This window comes from Stegostoma tigrinum, chromosome 12 (genome assembly GCF_030684315.1).
Source record: "Stegostoma tigrinum isolate sSteTig4 chromosome 12, sSteTig4.hap1, whole genome shotgun sequence".
NCBI classification, from domain to species: Eukaryota; Metazoa; Chordata; class Chondrichthyes; order Orectolobiformes; family Stegostomatidae; genus Stegostoma; species Stegostoma tigrinum.
In genome coordinates, this window is record NC_081365.1 from 18,946,119 (window position 1) to 18,969,387 (window position 23,269).

At 42.5% G+C, this 23,269-nt stretch overlaps 1 protein-coding gene across 3 annotated transcripts in view; it reads right to left on the reverse strand.

Annotated features, from left to right (window-relative positions):
- Positions 1-21,641, reverse strand: part of LOC125456751 (bromodomain and WD repeat-containing protein 3-like) — a 180,380-nt gene extending 158,739 nt beyond the window's left edge. Inside the window, exons 1-7 of one of the 3 annotated variants that reach the window (XM_048540134.2) lie at positions 21,342-21,641; positions 21,175-21,233; positions 21,030-21,059; positions 20,731-20,790; positions 18,692-18,842; positions 1,430-1,528; positions 1,170-1,330 (exon numbers count right to left, since the gene is read on the reverse strand). In XM_048540134.2, the coding sequence (XP_048396091.1) occupies positions 1,170-1,330; positions 1,430-1,528; positions 18,692-18,842; positions 20,731-20,790; positions 21,030-21,059; positions 21,175-21,233; positions 21,342-21,390 (609 nt within the window). In that variant the 5' untranslated portion in view covers positions 21,391-21,641. Of the gene's footprint in view, positions 1-1,169; positions 1,331-1,429; positions 1,529-18,691; positions 18,843-20,205; positions 20,315-20,730; positions 20,791-21,029; positions 21,060-21,174 lie in introns of those variants that run through there. The other 2 variants (XM_048540133.2, XM_059650165.1) reach the window with 2 other exon arrangements.
- Between the last annotated feature and the right edge of the window lie 1,628 nt (positions 21,642-23,269).

A 23,269-nucleotide genomic window follows, 5' to 3' on the forward strand; every position in this document is an offset into this window, starting at 1 on the left:
TGGTCAACTCTTCCAATACCCCTACAAACAAAGTCAGCTTCCGGAGGTCACGGCCACCAGAAACTGCCTTCCAACTGTCAGTGCCATTACCTTCATATAATGATTGAAGGTATCTGTATTGGAGAGAAGGGCACCTGGGATGTCACGCCAGAGACCAGTTGACAATGCAGAAGATCTTTGGATGAAGATCATCACCTTACAATAAACATAATGACATCTGTGCTGGCTCAAATGACTTTGATGGTTAGCAAACCCCCAGGTCTCTGGATTAGTGGCCTTGTCCTGCAAAGTGATGCCAAGGATACCTCCAAGACAGAGAAGATGGAAAACTACTCAGCCTTTTCTCCCTCCTTTATATGTTGCCTCGGTCTAGCTACTACAAAGATGTGCACTGAAATCACATACTTGCAGAATTCTCAAGTTACTATCCTCAGGCAGGTTACATTCTTATTCAGCTTGGATAGTACAGCTTCTACAATTCATATGGCAATTTCTGCATCAAGTAACAGCTTACTGACAGCATGTTGCCAATGCCAATGAATGGTGGTATTACAACCTGGACCATGACATCTGTCCTTTTGCTGATGGTCAAGCTATTTATAGTTGTAACTACATCTATTTATCTTTGAACGGTCCATAAAATATTTGTATACTATCAGTGTGAACTCTCAAAACAGAACTTGTCACATCTTGGTCTTCCATCTCAGGACCTCACAAATAGTATGTCAGTAGATATCTTCTGTTGATGCTGAAGGCATGACAGCAAGGACTAGAACATGCCAAAGTGTGTTGATACCAAATCATAAATTTGTTTGATCTCACTGCAAATCTCAAAGGGTTCCAATGCTGAATCATCATTGTTAATCTTGCCCACCATATTGCAACAGAAAGAGGAGATCACATTGAACTTCAGCAGGCAGCCAAATTTCTTCACCTACATGGTCCAACGTTCAGTGAAATTGATGAAAGCAAGATATGAATACCATCTTTATTCACTGCATTTTTCTTGCAGGTGCCAGGCTAACAAGATTATGCCAACTGTAACATTTCCAGTTCTGAAAATGTTGCAGGCCACAATATTTATATGCAATAAACATTTCCAATCTTGAAGAGAATAAAATGGTTAGCAGAAAAGGAAGCACATATCCTCACCGAAAATCATTACTTACAGTAAAAATCCTGTGCCCTGTGCGATCAAAGGCAACACAATAAACTGACGACAGATGTCCAAGAATTCTGCGGTGCATCTTTATGTGCTGATAGGTACAGGTTGGAAAAATTGAGCCAAAATGTCCACTTCCCGTCAATTGTCTGCCACGGACTATCTCGACTGCAATAATAATTTTGCCACAAGTTTTAATTTTCTGAAATAATTCAGTCACAAACATACAGCATTGTTACAGCACCACAGCTCTGATCTCTCACTCACCAACACTAGGTGGACTTCCATAGGTTAGAGGCATTTCCGGTGGCCTTCCTCTATGAAGGGCTGCAAAAGCAGAGCTTCTCCATGCCACTTGTTTACAATCTAAAATGAAGAAAAATGACTTCATTTTCGTAAATCTATCAAGAGTACAAAGTAATTTGCAAATTCTGCATTCCTTTTGTTCAAAGCAGACTGAAGTATTCAAATGAAAGTAATTAATTTTAATATAGATTGTTATGCTGGTTAAATACACAAATCCTGATTGACCACTGTATAGCCTGCTTGCTCTCTTGCAGCAAAATAAGTGAAACTTTGGATCTTGACTAGTTAATTGCAAACTGGCAAGAACAAATTCAACACAAATGCAGTTTACCATCACTTTAACAAGAACCACTCAACCAAGTTATTACACAAAGATATGAAAGTCATATCAAATTCAACAGCAAGCTAATACTGAACAAATTAGAATATACGTTTTTCAATTCTGCAAACAAATAATATTCAAAAATGTAATATACAACTGTGGTCTAAATTCTAACAAAACAAACCTTTATGGCAGAAAACCAACCTAGAGGCTGTTTCCCAATGATGGAAAAGAATAAAATTTAGGACATGGCATCTGAGGAGTGACAAACGAATTTCAAGCAGAGAATCGGTTGGTCCAGGATAAGCTAGCAGATGAAGGAGCTCCGCGGTTCAAAAGCAGGAAGCACAACACAACAGACTGTAAATAGCACGGTATCCTACATACGACATTGTAGCAAGGTAGAGAATGGGGAATAACATGCCAATTGCCACTACCACAATAACAGCAACAGGGAACAACATTATATGGAATGTCTGATTCCAGACAGTGTCTTTTTTAGTGATTTTGATAACTTCACAAAAATATAGTGGTGCAGAAGGGGCAACTGCCCCAACCAGTCATTGCCAGTTCTACTATCTAGTGCCAATCTCCAGCCTTTTTCCTCTGTCCTTGCAAACCACTACTATTCGAAAAAAAAATCCAATGCCTTCTCGAATGCCTCAATTGAACTTGCCTTCACTATATTTCCAGGCAGTGCTTTCATAATCTAACAACTCTTTGTCTGAGAAAGTTCTTTTCACATGACAAATTGCTTTGTTTGCAGATCATTTTTAACATATACCCTCTCATTCTTGTTTCTTTTACAAGCAGAAACAGCTTTAACTGCCCATCCCATTCATGAATTTGTAAACCTCCATTAAATCTCCTCTCAGTTTTCTTCACTCCAGAGAAAACAGTCCCAACTTAAATCTATCCTGATAGATGAAGTTCTCATACCTGGGACCATTAGTAAATCAAATCTGCACTGCACTCTCCCCATGCATTCACATCTTTCCTATAATGGAGCAACTACAACTGGACACAACATTCCAGAGAACTAACAAGCATTTTCCCAGTATCACTTCTTAACTCTTGCACACTCTGCCACTTTTACTTAAGATGAGAATACAATTCTTTATTTTGGGCTTCACTGCCTGCCACCTTCAATGATCTGGACACAGAACCAGATTCCTTTGCTGCTGCACCGCTTGAGAATTTGTTTTTAAATTGTCTTTTGTGATGTCCAAAAAAAGTACATCTTGATAGAAGTCTATAAAATTATGAGATGCGTAGATTGCGAAAAAGATTCTGACCATCAAGCCTGAGTTGAAATGCCTAAAACTAGGGGGCATGCACTTAAGGGGGAGGGTTCAAAGGAGATGTGACGGCCAATTTTCTAGAGTCGGAGGAGTCTGGAAGATGCTGCTGGGGTGATGGTGGACACAGATCCAATCAGGGCATTTAAGAGACTTTTAGGTACATGAACATGCAAGGAATTAAGACATATGGACCAACGGCATGCCGAAAGGATTAGTTAAACACAACATCATGTTGGGTACATCATAGGCCATTTGGCTTGTTTCTGAGCTATATTGTTCAGTGTTCTAACTGCAACTGTCAGGATTAGCCTGACAACCTTTTTAGAATTAGGACGTAATATTGGCAATTCTCCACTCTTCTGGTATCTCTCCGGAGTGCATGCAAGACAAATATGATGCCCACTGCTTTTGTCAATTCTACCCTCCCTTCCTTCCAAATTCTTGGATGTCTCTGATCTGGTCCCAGTGCCTTTTTAACTTTAAGTGCTAACAATCTATCCAGGACTACTACTATGTTCCTTTTGAACCATTCTAGTAATAGATAAAGAAAAGCAGCCTCCTCTTTTAAGAGGCATGTATGTATTCAACCCATCAGACATGACCCCACCTCCATCTTAAACCCCTTTCTGGCCTCTGAATGGCCCTACTTCTTTAACTGCTCACTTACTGTTTGTGTAACAAAGGGAAATCCCCAAGTATCAGAGATAATGGGAACTGCAGATGCTGGAGATTCCAAGATAATAAGATGTGAGGCTGGATGAACACAGCAGGCCAAGCAGCATCTCAGGAGCACAAAAGCTGACGTTTCGGGCCTAGACCCTTCATCAGAGAGGGTGATGAAGGGTCTAGGCCCGAAACGTCAGCTTTTGTGCTCCTGAGATGCTGCTTGGCCTGCTGTGTTCATCCAGCCTCACATCTTATTATCTTGAAATCGCCAAGTAGTTTATGTTAGCTGCTGGCATTTTCTTATAACTCCTTTGCTTTTGTTATTTGTTTTTCACTGCATCCACTAATCATTTGGTTTTCCTGTTGACTCTTAATTGTTTTCTGTCATTAGCACACCCTTTCTTTTTAATGTTAATTTCTACCTCCTTTACCATTCAGTAAACATTAGATTTGTCTGTCCTACCTTTTCACATTACAGGGAACATATTGCAACAGGCGGTGTGGACTTGTTGGGCCAAAGGGCCTGTTTCCACACTGTAGGAAATCTAATCTAAACTAAAAAAACATCTTGACTGTACCAAAACATCACAAATTGTCCAATTATAATCATGTTACCTTTTATTAAGAATTAAAGAAGTGGAGATATGAGCCTTTTTTTTCCCCCTATTTTCTAAACAGCCTGTTCAGAGATGCTATTACACACCTCTGGAACAAGATGGGAGTCCTAGTCTGAAGGTAGGGACACTACCATAAAATCATAGAGTCACAGAGATATACAGCACAAAAACAGACCCTTCGGTCCAACTCACCCATGCCAACCAGATATCCTAGATAAATCTAGACCCATATGCCAGCATTTGGCCCAGGTCCCTCTAAGCCCTTCTCATTCACGTACTCATCCAGATGCCTTTTAAATATTGTAATTGTTCCAGCCTCCACCACTTCCTCTGGCAGCTTGTTCATTACATGCATCACCCTCCATGTGAAAAAGTTGCCCCTTTGGTCCCTTTCATACAGTGTGCCACCAAAGCCCTCTCATGGCCTTTTTTTACTGTAATCCTGTTAGTTTTCTACACCTGCTCAGTGACCCAGTTTAAAAGCAAATACTTCAGAAAGACCAGGGACTGGAACCATCCCAACTTTGTAGCTCAAATGATATATCAGTCAGCTGCCAAAATAAACATTACATTCTAAATTTTAATGATTGTCTGATTTGCTTGTGAACAACCAAAATGAAAGTGAGAAAATACTTGTCAATTTCAGTTTAAAAGCCAGAGTATGTAGCAACTCTAAAGAGCCAAACTGCATTTATTTCGATGCAAGGGTCATACAGTTAAGGCTGATGAACTCAGGGCATGTTTAAGAACACTGGATTGAGACGTCACAGCTATTACAGAAACTTGGCTGGGATAGAGACAAGGCTGGCAGCCCAATGTTCCAGGTTTAGGAAGGAAAGGATGCAAGAAAGGTGGAGAGGTGTGCATTTTTGATGAAAAATACATTACTGCTGTAACTAGAGAAGATATTTCTGAAAAGTCGCCCAATGAAAATATGAATAAAAACAAGAAATAAGAAAGGAAAGATCATTTTGATGGGATTGTTCTACAGGCCCCCCAACAATAAGAGGGAAATTGAGAAACAAATATGTAGGGAGATCTCAGATATATGTAAGCATAACAAGGTTCTAATAACAGGAGATTTTAATTTTCCAAACATTGACTGGGGCTACCACAGTGTTAAAGATTTGGATGGTGAAGAATTTGTCAAAATGTGTTCAAGGAAGCTTTCTTTATCAATATATGAATGCTCCTACGAGAGAAGGAGCAAAACTAGACCTTCCTTTCAGCAATAAGGCAGGCAAGTGACTCAAGTAGGGGTACACTTAGGGTCTAGCAATCACAATTCAATTAGCTTCAAAATGGTTATAGAAAAGGATAAGACTTCCATACAAGTTCAAATTTTTAATTGGAGTCAGGTAAATTTTAATGCTGAGACAAGAACTTTCAATAGTTGATTGGAGTAGACTGTTCGCAGGTAAAAGGTCATCTGACAAGTGGGAAGCATTCAAGAGCGTGATAATGAGAGTCATTTTGTTCCTGTTAGAGTGAAGAGTAATACTGGCAAGATTAAGGAACAATGGATTAATAAACATATTGAGGTTCTAGAACAAAAGAATCTTATTTTAGATAGAGACAACGTGGCTCAAACGAATCGCTTGAAGAGTAGAGAATGCGTAGGGGCATTGTTCAAGAAATCAGGAAGGCAAAGAGTGAATATGAGATAGCATTGGCAGATAAGGTTAAGGATAATCCAGAGATTCTACAAATGCATTAACAGCAACAGGGTGACAAGAGAGAAGTAGGTCTTCTTAAAGATCAAGGAGGTTGTCTGTGTTAAACCGCAGGAGATAGAAGATGCAAAACTAATGCATTTAGTGTATTAGTTTAGAGAATGCAGTGAAGTAAACTTTGATGTTTTTAAATCAGTTCACATTTTCAGAAGTGGAAGTTTGGGTGGTCTTCGAGAATATTAAAGTAGATAAATCTCCAGGACCTGATGTAATATATCCCAATTGAGAAGTAAGGGAGGAAATTGAGAGACACCTTGTAGAAATACTCACTTCATCTATAACTACAAGTGAGGTGATTGATGACTGGAAGGTGGTTAATGCTGTCCTTTTGTTTAAGAAAGGTAGTAAGGAGAAACCGGCAACTATAGGCTGTGAGTCAGACTTCGGTTGTAAGTAAATTGTTGGAGGTGATTATAAAAGTTAAGATTTATGGACATTTAGAGGGGCAAAAGTTGATTATGGACAGTCACCATGATTTTGTGCAGGGAACATCACGTATCACAAACTTGATTGAGTTTTTTTGAGGAAGCTACCAAAAAGATTTGACAATAGCAGAGCAGTAGACCTTACTAAAATCCAAATAAACAAAGCATTTGACAAGGATCCACTTGGTAGACTAATTGGTAAAGTTAGGTCACATGGGATTCAGGCTGAATTTGCCTATTGGATACATAATTGGCTTAACAGAAGACAGTGAGTGATGGTGGAGAGCTGCATTTCAGGCTGGAGGCATGTCACCAGCCGTGTTCCACAGGGATTGATTCTGGATTCTCTTTTGCTTGTCATTTATATAAATGATTAGAATTAGAATCAGAATCCCTACAATGTGGAAACCAGCCCTGCAGCCCAAAATATCCACACCGACTCTCAAAGCATTCCACCCAAACCCATCCCCTGATAGCCGACCTAATCTACACATCCCTGAACACTATGGGCAATTTAGCATGACCAATCCGCCTAGCATGCACATTCTTGGATTGTGGGAGGAAACTGGAGCACCCAGAGGAAACCCATGCAGACACGGGGAGAACGTGCAAATTCCACACAGACAGTCACCCAAGGGTGGAATCGAACCCCTGAGACAGCAGTGCTAACCACTGGATGTGAATACAGAAGGAATGGTCAGTAAGTTTGTGGACAACAACAAAACTGATGGCATAGTAGACTGTGAAGGTGGTTTTCTAAGATTACAAAGGATCTTAATCAAATGGGTCAATGGGCTAAAGAATGGCAGGTAGGGTTCAATCTGGATAAGTGCAAGGCACAACAAACAAGTGCAGGGCTTATACACTTGATAGGGCCTTGGGTAGTGCTGTTAAATAGAGGGACCTAGGGGTGCAGTACATAATTCTTTGAAGTTTGTGTCACATATAGACAGGGTGGTTAAAAAGGCGTTGAGCACGCTTGCCTTCATTGCTTTGACTATGGGAGTTGGGATGTTACGTTGAGGTTGCACAGGAGGCCTCTTCTGGAATACTGCGTCCAATTCTGATCCCTCAGTTATAGGAAGGATTTATCAAGCTGAAGAGGGCTCAGAAGAGATTTACCAGGATGTTGCTGGGTATGGAAGGTTTAAGTTATAAGGAAAGGCTGGATAGGCTGAGACTTATTTCACTGGAGCGTAGGAAGTTGGCAGCCGACCAAATAAAAAAGTTTGTAAAATAAGGACTGGTATAATTAGAGTTGATGCGAGTTGTCTTTTCTCTAGGATGGGGGATTTCAAGACTAGGGGACACATTTTTAAGGTGAGAAGAAAGATTTAAAAAAGACGAGAAGCAGGTTTTATTTTAAAGAGGGTGGTTCGTATGCAGAATGAACTTCCTGAAGAAGTGGTGGATGTGGGACAATTACAATCAAAGTTTGAAAACATTTGGATAAGTGCATGAATAGGAAAAGTTTGGAGCGATATGGGCAGGAGAAGGCAGGTGATATTAGTTTAGTTTGGGATTATATTCGGCATGGACTAATTGGACTGAAGGGCCTGTTTCTCTGCTCTATTACAGAGAACTGCAATAAGCAAGCAAAACAAGGTACTGTTTTGGTAAAATTGACAGTACAAGAAAGACAAAAGATTATTTAGAAGCATGTTACAAAAGGACAACATGAGAGAAAATAGATTTGAAACCACCATTGCGCATGTATGTAAATAATTGTGCATTGTTAATCTCACAGAGAAATAGGATGCAGCTATAAATATTGTATGCCTCCTTTAATTTCTATGATTGGAACACTGCATTAAGCAAACAACTACCCGTGACACAGTAAACATCACTTGCAAAAGCAGTCCCAGAAGACCTAAGCTTTCATTATTAGGGGAGGCAATGGCCTAGCAGCATTATTGCTGGACTATTAATCCAGGGACCCAGATAACATAATTCCACCATCTGCCATAATGGGATTTTGAATTCAAAAAATATCTGGAATTATGAATCTAATGATGACCTTGAATCTATTGTCGATTGTTGGAAAAAACCCATCTGGTTCACGAATGTCTTTTAGGAAAAGAAACTGCAACCTTTGTTGGGTCAGACCTACATGCGACTCCAGAGCCCACAGTATTGTGATTGACTCTCAACTGCCCTCTGGGCAATTGGGGATGGGAAATAAATGCTGCTTCGCCAGCAACGTCCTCATCCCTTGAATGAATAAAAAAACAAAACTGTTGGTTCAAATATACCACTTAAAAATAAGCTCATTGTAAGAATCAAAGAACAGAGGTGATCTGTTCACTTTTGATCCTCCAATGAAACAATATAATTGGCATTTTTGATAGCATACAGTGCTTGAGTGTTTCCAAATTTCTCAGAAACAATGACTTTCAAAGTATTCTGTACAGAGCTAGACCAACCACATAAATATCGGATTGCAACAATAACTGACCCCAGTCTACCAGCCAGCCTATTTTGCTGGAAAAATAGCATAGGATGACAGAGCATAAAATAGGCTATTTGATTTCTTACGCCTATGGGGCCTCTCGAAAGATCTGTACAATTAGTCCCACTCCCCCGCTCTTTCCACAACGCACTACAATGTATTTTGACAAGTACTCAGTTGATTGCACTTTGAAATTGAATACGATTCCATCATTGAAATACAAAACTAAACCAACACAGACCAAAACACCACACTGGCTCTTCTACTATTAGTTTAATATTCTGTTCTCAAATATACTGCCCGTTCCATGAATAGAAATAGACATTCCTTGTTTATTCATTTTTAATGAACCTGTTCAGAGTGTTATGGCACACCTCTGGAGCAGATGGGCCTGGAAGTCAGACCTGCTGGCCCAGAGGTAGGGACTGTACCACTAAACCATAAGAACATTATTTACTTTCATTGCTTTTCCCCCAGTATCAAATCACCCATGACATTTTTTCACCTATTAACCACCGCCAGCAAATCACCTATGTTTTGTAAATGTTTAATTTAAACATGGAGCCTGTTAAAGGGCAATGTAAACTATCAAAATGTGATGAAGAGATACGGAGAAGGGGACAGAGCTAAATCAAAATAGAATTGCAACAGGAGATAAAGCACCACCTTTCAAAAGATATCTAGAGGATGGAAGGACACCACTGCTCCTTCTTCAAGAACACCCAGGCTCGCACACAGCCATGAAAGGCGGCCAGGCCATCAACAGCTATGACCCCCTCCACAACCTGCTGCCCAGAGCTGTTAGTAGCTAGCCTTGTCAGGTCCAGGAGCAGACCCATGAGATGGTCCTCTGACCTGCCTACAATCCTTTGCACCATACACACATTGATCTACACAGTATGGCTGAAGGCAAACAAAAAGCACAATAAAAGGTGCTGGTTGAAGACATGACCAAGCACACTTCCTCACACTCCTTCCCAGGTCAGCATGAAAAGCACATCATTGGTATAAACCCAAAGAACCACCTCTGCATCTGACCTAGGCAGAGCCAATCCTGACACCCTACTCTGCAAGAAGCACCGCAAAGGCTATATGCACAGGCAGTACAGTTAGACAAGGTACTGTCCTGACGCACTCCTCTGACAAAGCCAAGGGGCACCATCAAGGACCTGTTAATTCCAATCAAATCCTTGGAGGTGGCATACAAAAGTTAGATTTGGGCAATAAACTGCACCCCAAACCAGAGTGCTTGCAGAGTCTGAGTAAATACTTGGGATCCACCAAGTTGAATGCCTTCTCCCGATTAAAGAAAAGAAAGGCACTTGACAGATCAGACCTCTGAGAATAATGAATCAGGCCCTGGATATTCAGATACTGTCATGGATCCTCTGGCCCAGGACTGCGCAGGCCTGGTTAGAGCGTATCATGTGGTCCAAAATGGATCCGAGGCAAGATGATAACCATCAGGCGAACATCTTGTTATCTGTGCCAAGAAAGGGAGAACTGGCAACATTATTTTAGCAAATGAAGGGCTCCCTTCCTGGGCAGCAAGGATGATGACCACTCTGTGCCAAGAAAAGGCTAGCTCTCGAACTGCAAAACATTGCTTGAGGACCCACATGTAGTCATTCCCCAGGAAGTGCCACAACACCCTGAAGAACTGCACGGTCAGTCTTAAAATAAAACAAAGAACTGCGGCTGCTAGAAATCCAAAACTAAAACTGAAATTCATGGAGAACAGTTCTGATAGACCCAAAATGTTAACTTTGCTTTCTCCCCACAGATGCTGCAAGACCTGCTGAGTTGCTCCAGCAATTTCTGTTCTTGTTCCATAGTCAGCCTGCCCAGACCCAGGGTGTGGGAGCCAGGCGAGGGTACCAGTCAGTTCCTTTAAAGTGATAAGAACATTGAGCATGCCAGCATTCCCTCACGCCAACCTGCATTAAGTCTTCGCACAGGGTTCTGTGAAAATCCTCACTGAATAGATCAAGAGAGAACATAGTTTGTAATAGGCCCTGATGCCCTCTATATCTAAGACAAGGAACTCAATGCAGTCAATAGCACAAGCAGTTGCTGACAGCCCTCTCCGTCTTCTTGCCTGGAGTAGAAGGGAAAGCCATGATCCAGGTCCCCAAGGATCCAGACCCATGATCTCAAACATACCACAGGAACCAATGAGTTGCACATACCTCAGGATGCCCTTTCTTTCTTTATATAAACCTTCGCACCCCCCCCCCCCCACCACACCCCCAAAAGGGCAGGTCCAAATCAGGCTGACTGAAAAGAGATTCCAGGTCAAGCACCACCGCCTCCAACATCTCAATTCTCGATTTCCACCACTGTCAACACATCACATATTCGAGAAAAGGCCAGGCATGAATCTTACTCACATCCCATCAGTCTCTAGGAGGGGAAGCCGTCAAACCTTAATTCTTAAGCTGGTCCAAAGCCAATGGAACAATTTTCAGGACCACTCATTCTCCAGCAGCAGATTGTTACAAGTTCCAGCACTTGGACCTCAGCTGGAATGGGTGAGCTCTGCCCACACTAGATGGTGGTCCATTTTTGGCACTTGCTGCACGGATGCCACCAGGGGTATGAAGGAGACGCATACCCATGTAACATGCAGGTAGTTGATTCTCAAAGCTCCGACCTGAGGCCTCGGAAAAGTAAAGAAGTGATGGAGTCAAGGTGGAGATTCCACCAGATCAAAGGGCTTGACAAAGTCCCTCAGTCTCTTCAACACTGAACTGGCATCAACAGGTAATGAAATGTGAGGCTGGATGAACACAGCAGGCCCAGCAGCATCTCAGGAGCACAAAAGCTGACATTTCGGGCCTGGGCCCTTCATCAGAGAGGGGGATGGGGTGAGGGTTCTGGAATAAGTGGGGAGAGAGGGGGAGGTGGACCGAAGATGGAGAGAAAAGAAGATAGGTGGAGAGGACAGTATTGGTGGGGAGGTAGGGAGGGGATAGGTCAGTCCAGGGAAGACGGACAGGTCAAGGAGGTGGGATGAGGTTAGTAGGTAGGAGATGGAGGTGCGGCTTGGGGTGGGAGGAAGGGATGGGTGAGAGGAAGAACCGGTTAGGGAGGCAGAGATAGGTTGGACTGGTTTTGGGATGCAGTGGGTGGAGGGGAAGAGCTGGGCTGGTTGTGTGGTGCAGTGGGGGGAGGGGACGAACTGGGCCGGTTTTGGGATGCGGTGGGGGAAGGGGAGATTTTGAAGCTGGTGAAGTCCACATTGATACCATTGGGCTGCAGGATTCCCAAGCGGAATATGAGTTGCTGTTATTGCAACCTTCGGGTGGCATCATTGTGGCACTGCAGGAGGCCCTTGATGGACGTGTCATCTAAAGAATGGGAGGGGGAGTGGAAATGGTTTGCGACTGGGAGGTGCAGTTGTTTATTGCGTTTCCATTTCCACTCCCCCTCCCATTCCTTAGATGACGTGTCCATCATGGGCCTCCTGCAATGCCACAATGATGCCACCCGAAGGTCGCAGGAACAGCAACTCATATTCCGCTTGGGAACCCTGCAGCCCAATGGTATCAATGTGGACTTCACCAGCTTCAAAATCTCCCCTTCCCCCACCACATCCCAAAACCAGCCCAGTTCGTCCCCTCCCCCCACTGCACCACACAACCAGCCCAGCTCTTCCCCTCCACCCACTGCATCCCAAAACCAGTCCAACCTGTCTCTGCCTCCCCAACCGGTTCTTCCTCTCACCCATCCCTTCCTCCCACCCCAAGCCGCACCTCCATCTCCTACCTACTAACCTAATCCCACCTCCTTGACCTGTCCGTCTTCCCTGGACTGACCTATCCCCTCCCTACCTCCCCACCTATACTCTCCTCTCCGCCTATCTTCTTTTCTCTCCATCTTCGGTCCACCTCCCCCTTTCTCCCTATTTATTCCAGAACCTTCACCCCATCCCCCTCTCTGATGAGGGGTCTAGGCCCGAAACATCAGCTTTTGTGCTCCTGAAATGCTGCTGGGCCTGCTGTGTTCGTCCAGCCTCACATTCCATTATCTTGGATTCTCCAGAATCTGCAGTTCCCATTATCACAGCATCAACACCACCTTGGTCCCGTCCTTGAAGATGCAATCAAAATTTTCTACTTTTCCCAGGATAACACACTGGCCTTCGATGGAGACAAGACGAACAGACACTTCTTCCAACCAGAGAAGCATACACATTCATGGCGTGAAGTGCCACAAACTCTAGTCAGACATTCAGGTGAAGCAAACAGCCTGGCACTGGTACTTGCCCTCCAAGATCTCCAGTTGAAATTGTGGGGTCAGTCAATAAGATAGCCACCCTGCCAGAACTGGAAGCAAGGTGACTCATTTAGATCCTTCCCTGCCACTCCAGAAGCCAGGTGGCTTTGTCTTCCAGGGTAGTGTGGATTTCCTGTTGGAAGAACATAGCATACTGCCTTTCATGGGGAACAGAGAAGTTTAGGAACATGCATGGTGGCTCCCTGCAACCACCGAAGTTGAGGCTAGCTATAATTGTCTTCACATTACCAGCGCTGTGCAATTGGCACCATCAACCTCAGTGTCTGTAAGGAGGAAAGGCACACACAATTACCCAAGCGCTTCAAAGCTGGCTAGAGTCTTTCACAGCAATGCAGATCTTTGTCCAGAAACTTCTCAGTGGGGATGAAGAGGACCTCAGTGAGGGGGAGAGGTAGGCCACAGCAGAATCCCCAAGCTCACTACAGAGTGTCTTCACATCATTCTCAATGCCTACCATTGAGGTCTCAACTACTGGGTGATCATCTTCAGCTCCAAGCCCTCAGCCAACAAGAATTCACTTCCCCAGTGTCACCATCCCCAGAAGGGAGTTCCTTAGCAGACATCATGGGTACCGGTCATCGGGTGGCAGACACTTGGGACCCTGCTCTCCTCATGATACTGGATCATCTGGCCCCTCAGGGAAAGAGTCCTCCCCCAAGACTACAGTACACAGTAAAATTGTGCAGGAACGAATGAGGAAATGACCCTATTGCTCACCAGCCTGGTGACTCAGAAAAATCACCGTGCCAGTGATGTGGCCCTTTGAGGTGCCTGGTAAAATACAAGCAAGTATCAGTAGGATATGCCACATCCCTTGAGGTGCCTGTCATGACAGTCTGATACACCAGACCCAGCACTTACAAGAGCTCAGGAGGAGTTACCCCTTAAAGGGAGCGCCGCCACTTCCTGGTCATAATGGCAGCTTCCATGCTTCCTGTCACTCAGACTTTTTGGTTCTTTGCATCTCCCTCCAAGATTCTCAGCAATCAAAATGCTGTGGCAAGTTTGAGGAAGGTCCAAGGAAACCTGCTGCTGTGATCTCCGGCCTCAACTTGGGACTCCTGTGCCGTGATGATGAAGGGTAAGGTCAAGGGCTATTCACACACTTTTCATGCTGAAGTGATGAAGGCTGGGGTCAGGTTTGGAATCACTGCACTGGTTTGTCACAGGTGGGGCAAGACGGATTGGAACTCAGACTCTAGGGGCAGAGCATCAAACTCCAGGGTGCAAGAGGACACATCCCCAGAGGTTTCATTTTGCATCATGCCTTTCTTCCAAGCAGATGCTCATCCCACTCCCCAACAGAAGCCATGACGATAGTAACCTCTGCCTTAGGCCCTATTTACAAGTCTCTGGGTGCTGCTTTTGGAGACAGAGTAGGCACGGTGGTGCCACCAGCAGTCACTGGTGGGCTTAGGCAGCCTTAGAGTGGGGCAATTTATTTTTAATTTATTTATTGTTTCTTGCACAAGTTGCCCCATCCACCAATCCCCTCATGGAACACAGAGAAAGCTCCTCAGTAACCTCCTCGCAGGTCAGGCTGACAAAGACAAAGGCTGCTGTCCTTCAACACAAGTGAGACACGTACTTTATTCCTGACTTCACCTCCCCCAGGTGCCACGGAAGTGGAAGAGGAAGAGCTTACTGACAATGAGGAGATTGGGCATAAGAGATTACCAAACAGTGCCATGATCCAAGAGATCCACCAGCAGGTAGGCCCTAGTAAGTCTCTTCTCCAAGGCCAGGTTTACTACCTGCTTGGACAGAAGGGAAAAGACAACTTTGCCACATATTTTAGATACTGTAACAATGGTTGATGGGCCAACAGTACTAGGCATCGCCCTCATATGGGATTCAATTGACATGTCCAGGTGGGTTTTTTTTTGAAACCACAGATTGTTTACCAAAGGTCATAGAGCCATAACTGCAGCAGTCGTGGCTACCTCAACATAGGACTTGAACCTTGCCATTGGCAACGTTGGTGTTAAAATTACCATAGGTCTTCAAGCCACACCAACCTCTCAATTATTGAGAAAAACACAAACAAAATGAGCCCCAACTGTTCAAAGGCTGTTGTACAGGCCCCTGGAAGTAATTACAGGTCCACAGATAGCAGCAGAGTTTGCAGCAACAGTCCACGGAGCCTCCAGGCCAGAAATGCAAATATTCAAAGCAGCCCCAGGCAACACCAGCAACAATCCAAGGGGCCTCCAGATAGCAACCAAAGCAGTAACAGTTTAAGGGGACTCAGGCAGCACACAGCAATTCCCGCTCAGACCCAAGCAACAGCACCAACTTTAACTCCAGGTTGCAGCACAGGTTCCAGTTTTCAGATTTCAGCCTTCAGGGTCCTCTCACTCTTTAGTCTCCACTTTGTGCTCCAGCCTCAGGCTTCATGACAGGCAATAGGCACCACTTTCTAATCTCCAAGCAGCAGCAACCAGCTCCTCTTCCTCCACAGCACTCTATGGTCCAAACTCTCAAGGCCTTCTGGGTCCAAGCATGGTTCACTATCACAGTGCCACAAGAAGCCTTTATTTACACAAAATATTTTCCTGTTCAGAGATGTTATTACACACCTCTGCAGATGGGACTTGAACCTGTCTGTTGGGTCAGAGGTAAGGACAGTATCAGTGTGCCACTAGAACATTTATTTGCTCGCAACAAAACCTTTCAATATTTTGAAAGCCTGCATCAAATCTCTGCCTAACCTCATCAGACTCACCACAGTTTAAATCTTGCACATGAAATCATTTTGGGAATCTCATTTACACCGCATCTATAGCCTTGATAGCTTTTGTAGCCTGATGTCCAGAATTGTCCACAATCTTCCAACTGGGACATAGTCGCTGATTTATAAATGATACGGCAAGTCTCTATAAAGCCAAACAGTCCTTGTGTACTTGCATATACAAATTCTCCAGATCTTTTTTCTCCCCTATAATACTACACCCATTGACTTGATACTGCCTTTACTCATGCTTCCTACAGAAATTAGTCATTTCAGAGCTTCATATTAATATGCCTTTTTCAGCAATGTTTTTAATTTCCTGGCGCATCAAGAATTCTGTTTTCTATATTATCTTTAAACGTTGGAATTATGCCCAGATTGCTAATATATTTTAAAAATTATACCGGTTCCAACACCAAACCCTGAGGAACTTAAGCACTACAACTGATATTTATATAGCACTATTAATAATTAAACTAAAGAACTGATCATTGACTTCAGAAAGAAAGGAGGAGAACATGCCCCATCTTCATCAATGGAACTGAGGTTCAGATGGTGCAGTGCATCAAGTTGCTCAGACTGACAATAGCCGACAACCTGTCCTGGACTTCCCAGGTAGATGTGACAATCAAGAAAGCACAACAATACCTCTTCTTTCTCAGGCAGCTCAAGAAATTTGGCATGTCCATAAGGACTCTCATCAACTACTAAAGATGCACTATTGAAAGCATACTGTCCAAGTGCATAACTGCCTTGTATGACAATTGCTCTGCCCATGACTGTAAGAAACCACAGAAGGTGGTGTGCACAGCCCAGACTATCACAGAAGACAAATTTCCATCCACGGATTCCATTTACACAGCTCACTGCCACAGAAAGGCTGCCAACAAAGACCCATCGCACCTAGTAATGATCTCCTACGACCCCTTCTGTCAGGCAGAAGGTACACAAGCCTGAACACACCCGAGCAGGTTCAGGAACAGCTTCTTCTTGGCCGTTATCAGAATGATAATGAACTCTAGCCTCAAATAATGCTGATCTTGCTAACACTGACCTCACCTAGCGTATGGCCTGTGCGACATAACCTGTATGCCCCAAGTCTTTTTGATCTGTACATCCTTGCTTACTACGATTGACCTGTACTGTTCATAAACAAAGCTTTTCACTGAATTTCAGTACACGCGACAATAAATTTATTAAAATACCCCAAGTTGCTTGACAGGAGCATTGCGATACCCCTGTGGAAGGTATCTGTGAACATTTCCCTCTAAGGTTAAAAATCATTACTCTCCACCCTCATTTTGATTCTTAGACAATTTGGAGCACAGGAAAAAAAAGAGAAAATTAGCAGCCAAGATTACTATTTCATCTGGGATATTTAAAAATGTAACCGTAGAGCATCAATCAAACAGAACTGGGCAGGAGATAATGGGAACTGCAGATGCTGCAGAATCCGAGATAACGAAGTGTGGAGCTGGAGCCTAAGCATGGAGCTTTTTCTGATGAAGAGTCCAGGCTGAAACGTCAGCTTTTGTGCTCCTAAGATGTTGCTTGGTCTGCTGTGTTCACCCAGGTCCACACTTTGTTTTCTCGGAACTGGACAGGGCTCAAGTTTTCCAGCACAATAAGTTAAGTGCCCTCTCACCCAAGTAAAAAGGCACCATAAATGATCTATGCAATCAAATTCAATCAAAATGCTTTAGGAACGGTTAAGGTACCAGCAGTGCAAATCAGTTTTTAAAAAAATTTACTGACACCTAGTTACTGTGTATTGAACTCATGTTCACTTCTCAGATAGCCAAGCATCTAGGGTATACACTATGCTCAAGATAACAAAACTATTGTCAGTAAAACATGGATTCTGACAAAGAAGAGGTTCCATTAATATTATTCATAGCTTGCAATTATAAACCTTTATAGTGACTTTAAAAAAGTAAAACAACTCACTGGGTTTACATAAGAATTATGAAACTAGAATTTACCACCGAGCCACAAAAAAAAACATCAAGACTGATGACCAAAAGCTTGGTCCAAGTGAGCATTGTTTTTTGGAGGCGGGGGGGTCGATGGTGGTGGTGGAGGTGGTGTTCAGACAGAACATTCATGGCACAGAAATGATCCAGCTTGCGTTATCACTGCCTAAGACAAAACAATTAAAACTGGTGATGCACAATAGGCAAAAAAAATTGGAAGAATACAAACATCTTGGAGGGTCATAGGCTGGAACTGTTTACAGAGAAATGAGTTGAGGGATTGAAAATCAATGATTATAATTTGTAGGGTTTTGTGATAATTGGGTACAGCATTTCTTACATTATTTATGAAGAACCACATCTGTTATTTCCATGTCAGATCTGCTATCCAACAACTGCTGTTCAAAATGCCTCACCAGACGGATAAAATTCTCAGAAAATGACAACTACTTGGGCATCGCATAAAACCCAAGAACATTGTGATGCCGAACTTAATGCAGAAGATTCCATGTGATATTTTAACGTCTGAAAATAAAGCAATTGCAATAATTTCCATCTCATACAGACTTGCTAAGTAGTACAACTGCTAGCAAAATGACTATGAATGGCTGCAACCAGACAGCTAATCAACTAAATAGCATTCATATTTCATGGTGATACAATCCAAAAGTAATACTGTGAAAATGGAAGTGAACCAGAATCTATACCTTTTGCAGTTCGAAGTAGGGACTGTCTGCCTGCACCAAGTAGGGACTGTACACCAAACACACTTGAAGGAAGCTCTTTATCCAGCAGTGTGCCAATTCGCTGGCATATCCGCAAGAGGTAATCAGGGGGCACATGTTGATTTGACAAAATCTGGCACAAAAATAAACATCCACAACTAAGTTAAATCAGAAAGAGGATGCAACACATTGGTGCAGTCAAGCAAAACCGTACATTCTAGCCTCAGCCATCCTTCAGAATCTAATTTCCTACTGAAATGGAATTAAATCCAGTGTACTCGGCCCAAAATGAGATAAATGGCAGAGACCGCAAAATATAAACAAACATGATGAGTCTAATTTTACTGTCTTGATGTGCACAATATTTTAAAGAATAGCTAGCGAAATCAGAAAGAATGTAAGTGGTGAAGTATAGAGAGGGCAACGAGGTAAGATCCAATAGTGTTTTAACTTTTCTCAACTTTAAGGCTAAATCCAAATCCAAAATCTGACCAGAACAACAATTTCAACAAGATTGCTAATAATAATTTTAAAAATGCAGCTCATTCTACATTAACCAGAAGCTGGAGCAATTCAGATTGTCAGGATGCTAATTTGTTAATTATTGATAAATCACATAACAATCATCTTTAACATTAAAAATGTCCCAACGCACTTCGTAGTAGCATTATAAAGTTGACAAACTACTCAAGCAGATTTCAGTGCATATGACCACAATCATGACTACAACAGTTAGGGACTTGGATCAGTTTCAAATTGGGGTAGCAAAGTTTTGGATGGCACAAATTTTATAGCATAAAATGTAAGTCACTGGCCAGAAAAGCACTGAACAGTCAAGTCTCCAGGTAACATAGATAGGAAGTGTTTGTTTCAACAGCAGAGCATAATCAATTGGAAATTGGGTTGATACTTTCTGCTTTGCGAGAAGAGTTCACTGAGGTTTACGCATATTGTGACTGTCATTATTGTTAATATTTGAAATTTCATTATCACCTGTCTTTCAAATCAACCCGTTCAGAAACTTGGAGAAAAATCATAGTCCAGTATCTCAATGTTCTTAACAAGGGTCACTCGACCCAAAACATTAACCCTAGTTTCTCAGATGCAGCCAGATCTGCTGAGTTTTTCCTGCAATTTCTGTTTTTGTTTCTGATTTACAGCATCCTTTCATTTCCTATTTTGTTCAGAGATGTTATTACACACTTTTGGAGCAGGTGGGATTTGAAACCACGTCACTGGGTCCGGGGGAAGTGGCACTGCACCAGAACAGCCACTCGATTTTTAAAAATGTTTCTAACTGAAAAACACAATACTGAGGACAAGGGTCTAGGCCCGAAACGTCAGCCTTCCTGCTCCTCTGATGCTGCTTGGCCTGCTGTGTTCATGCAGATCCACACCTTGCTATATCTTATAATAGTTAGGCCCGTGTGACAAACAAAGTAAACTGACGAGTAAGGAGGGTGCGCTTCGGTACAAACGCCATTCTCAACATTAACCTGTTTTTCCTCTCCCCAAAGCTGATTGATTGGCCCGCTGTGACAGTTTTAACATTTGTTTTTATTTTGAATTTCCGCCAATGATCAAACCGGTCTGACAGCATTTCTCTCCCAAAAAGGAACTAAATAACGCTCGGAGCATGCGCGGGAGAGGTCAGGGTTTTTCTTCTCTTAACCAATCTGCGACGATTTCACTAAAGCTCAGCTACTCTCTCCCCCTTGCCGATGAAAGCGGAATTGTGACTAGGCAGCGGCCTAATTATGCAAAGTAGTTACGCCGAGGGGTTGCCTCTGAAAGCCGCGCCCCCTTCGACAGAAAACCCAATTTATCATTTTTAATACCTTTTACCCCAAAATAGCCCTCAAAATAAAAAAAATTGGAGAAACGCAGGAGATACACAATTTATTACAGTTTTTGAGAATAATTTTATTTTTAAAGCATTCCTATGTAAAATGCTGGATTAAAACTTTTCTTCCACTTAACAGTTATCTCGATAATTTATTTTTAATTATAGAATTACTTACAAAGTTTTCATAGCTTCTGTGGTGTTCATTGCCTTCCCAGTCCAGGCGCTTTGGGAGCAGCTGAAAGAAAAAAAATAGGGGAGGGGGGAGGAAATATTATAAAAGGGGGGAAAATGCGTTAAGTCTTTAAATTTCTACCTCAGGTGAGTTTTTTTTATTAATGCGGAGAGGGGGGAGAAAAAAAGAACCGTCAAATCAGATAGCATTAGAGTGACATAAGAGGCCGAACAGGAGCAGCAAACGGAGTAAAGGACAAGAGAGGACGAGCTGAGCGGTCGCTGGTGTCTGCCGATACGCACCTCTTTCTCCTCCAGCTCCTCCACCAGTATCTGCCAGACAGGAAAACAACAAGAACAAGTTTAATCTCCGACATAATCACCGAAACCGTTTATATTTTACTGAAGGAACTTTTATTATTTTTATGGTCTCGAATACACCACTCACCTCCGCGGACTTTCGGCAAGGACCCGCCGAGAGAAAGCGAGCGATTAGGAAGTAGAGCTCTAAGAGGGGAACGAAAAAGAATACAAACCTCGTTTTTTTTAAACGTTGCTTTTTTGTTTGTAAAATAAAACAGTTGAGGCCGTCTTTTCTTCCAATGTTGTTCTTACCTGATTCTAATAGAGAGACTTTAGGAGAGGTAGCGGTTGTCTCGGCCATTTTTTTCCTTAATTTTAATTATATACTTAGATTTCAATGGTGGATTTTTAATACATGATGTTCTTGTTTATAATTTATATATGTATATTTTCTTTAGAATAAATTTCTTTTGTATGTGTGTGTGCTTTTTTTTGAAAAAGGATGTTGCCCCCGCCGCTGTTTCTCTGAGTCCCGGGCCCGGCCGCCTCCGGTCTCTTTAATCAAGATTTTCAGTCGCCATTGAGTGAGTGCTGAGGCCGGCTTCAAACCAAGTGTACACATGCGCGGAAGGAAAAGAGTTCCAGTCTGTGGGTGAAAGGGGGGAGGGGTGCGGCGGCAGGGGAAGAAACTGGTAATTTCAAATTTTTGTCACATTTTGGACAAGGTGCCAATTATAGAAGAAAGGACAAAGAAAACGAAGGATGTGTGGTCATTGAGAGATGCTTTGATTTCTTTCTTTCACTTTTCTACCGCGCACACAGGTACATCGTTTGATGGGTTGAATGTAAAATGGAGTCGTGCTGATATTGATCCGCCCAAGATGGCGACACTGAGCAGTTTGCAGATTGGTGTTTTGCCTGGTCTTTCTTCCTGTATATATTTTAAACATGTTTTCTTAGAGACTTAAATAGATATTCAAGTGGCCGGCATTGAAATATTCTGTATCCGGGATGCCGCTTTTTTTTAATCGTGTGTTTGTTTCTGATGAACTTTCTCTGACTCAATCTTTCAGACACAGAATGTTTCTAAATGTCTGTTTAAGTGTTTGCTTCGCAATGAAATACTTAAAAATTGGGGTAAAAAAGTACGTGTGCCTTTATATCCTGCCCAGTAGTTCCCGGTTTCATGTGTTGTGTGTGTGTGTGTGTCACTTCGTATATCTTTATTTATTTCCTGTTATCGATTATCAAAATTGCACGTTCCTGTCATTTTCCAATATTTTCGCCTTATGTACAACCTCACCAATCGCCTTCTGCACTTAACACTTTATGTGCCCGCATATTATATCCCAGTTTTTAGCAGCGACAAATTTATTCTGATTTTGGGTATTGGTCCCTTTTTGAATAACTTTTGTTGTGCAATCGAGTACGTTGTAGTTTCTGAAATTGCATAGGCGATTTGCAGATTCTCGCTGGTTAACAGTAAATAAGTTTGTTCTGATTTGTTTGTTGTGTTTTTTTTTGTGACACACTTAAACAAAAATATCAAAAGGGATATGCTCCCATTTTAAAGTTAAAGTGCCTTTAAAATCTTGTTTCACGAATTAAATATAGTTTTGATTTGGTTCTAGGCTGTGTTATCAGCTTTTGGCATTTTTAAATTGATGTTTCAGATGTAACAACACGAACTGATCTAAATAAGAACTAGGAAGAGGAGTCGAATAGAATAGAAATTTATTGTTACATGTACTTTGGTGTGAAAAATACAATGATAAATTTTATAATTCACCACACTACGGCACCTATATTAATGACAGAACTCATACATAGTAATAAAAGCAAGTATAATTAAGTTCAGAAATAATGAACTGCAGATACTGGAGAATCCAAGATAACAAAGTATGAAGCTGGATGAACACAGCAGGCCAAGTAGCATCTCAGGAGCACAAAAGCTGACATTTCAGAGCTCTGATGAAGGGTCTAGGCCCGAAACGTCAGCTTTTGTGCTCCTGAAATGCTGCTTGGCCTGCTGTGTTCATCCAGCTTCACACTTTGTTATCTATAATTAAGTTCATCACGGTTCTGCTAACGTCACCTGGGCTCAGGCAAAGCCGATGAAGGAGTACCCTGAAGACGCAGCTGGGACGAGATAGTGATTTCGGGGCAAGAAAGCCACGCCAGGGTCAGACCAGAAGCCCCTACCAAAGAAGGCCGCCACACCGGGTCACTGTAAACCACTG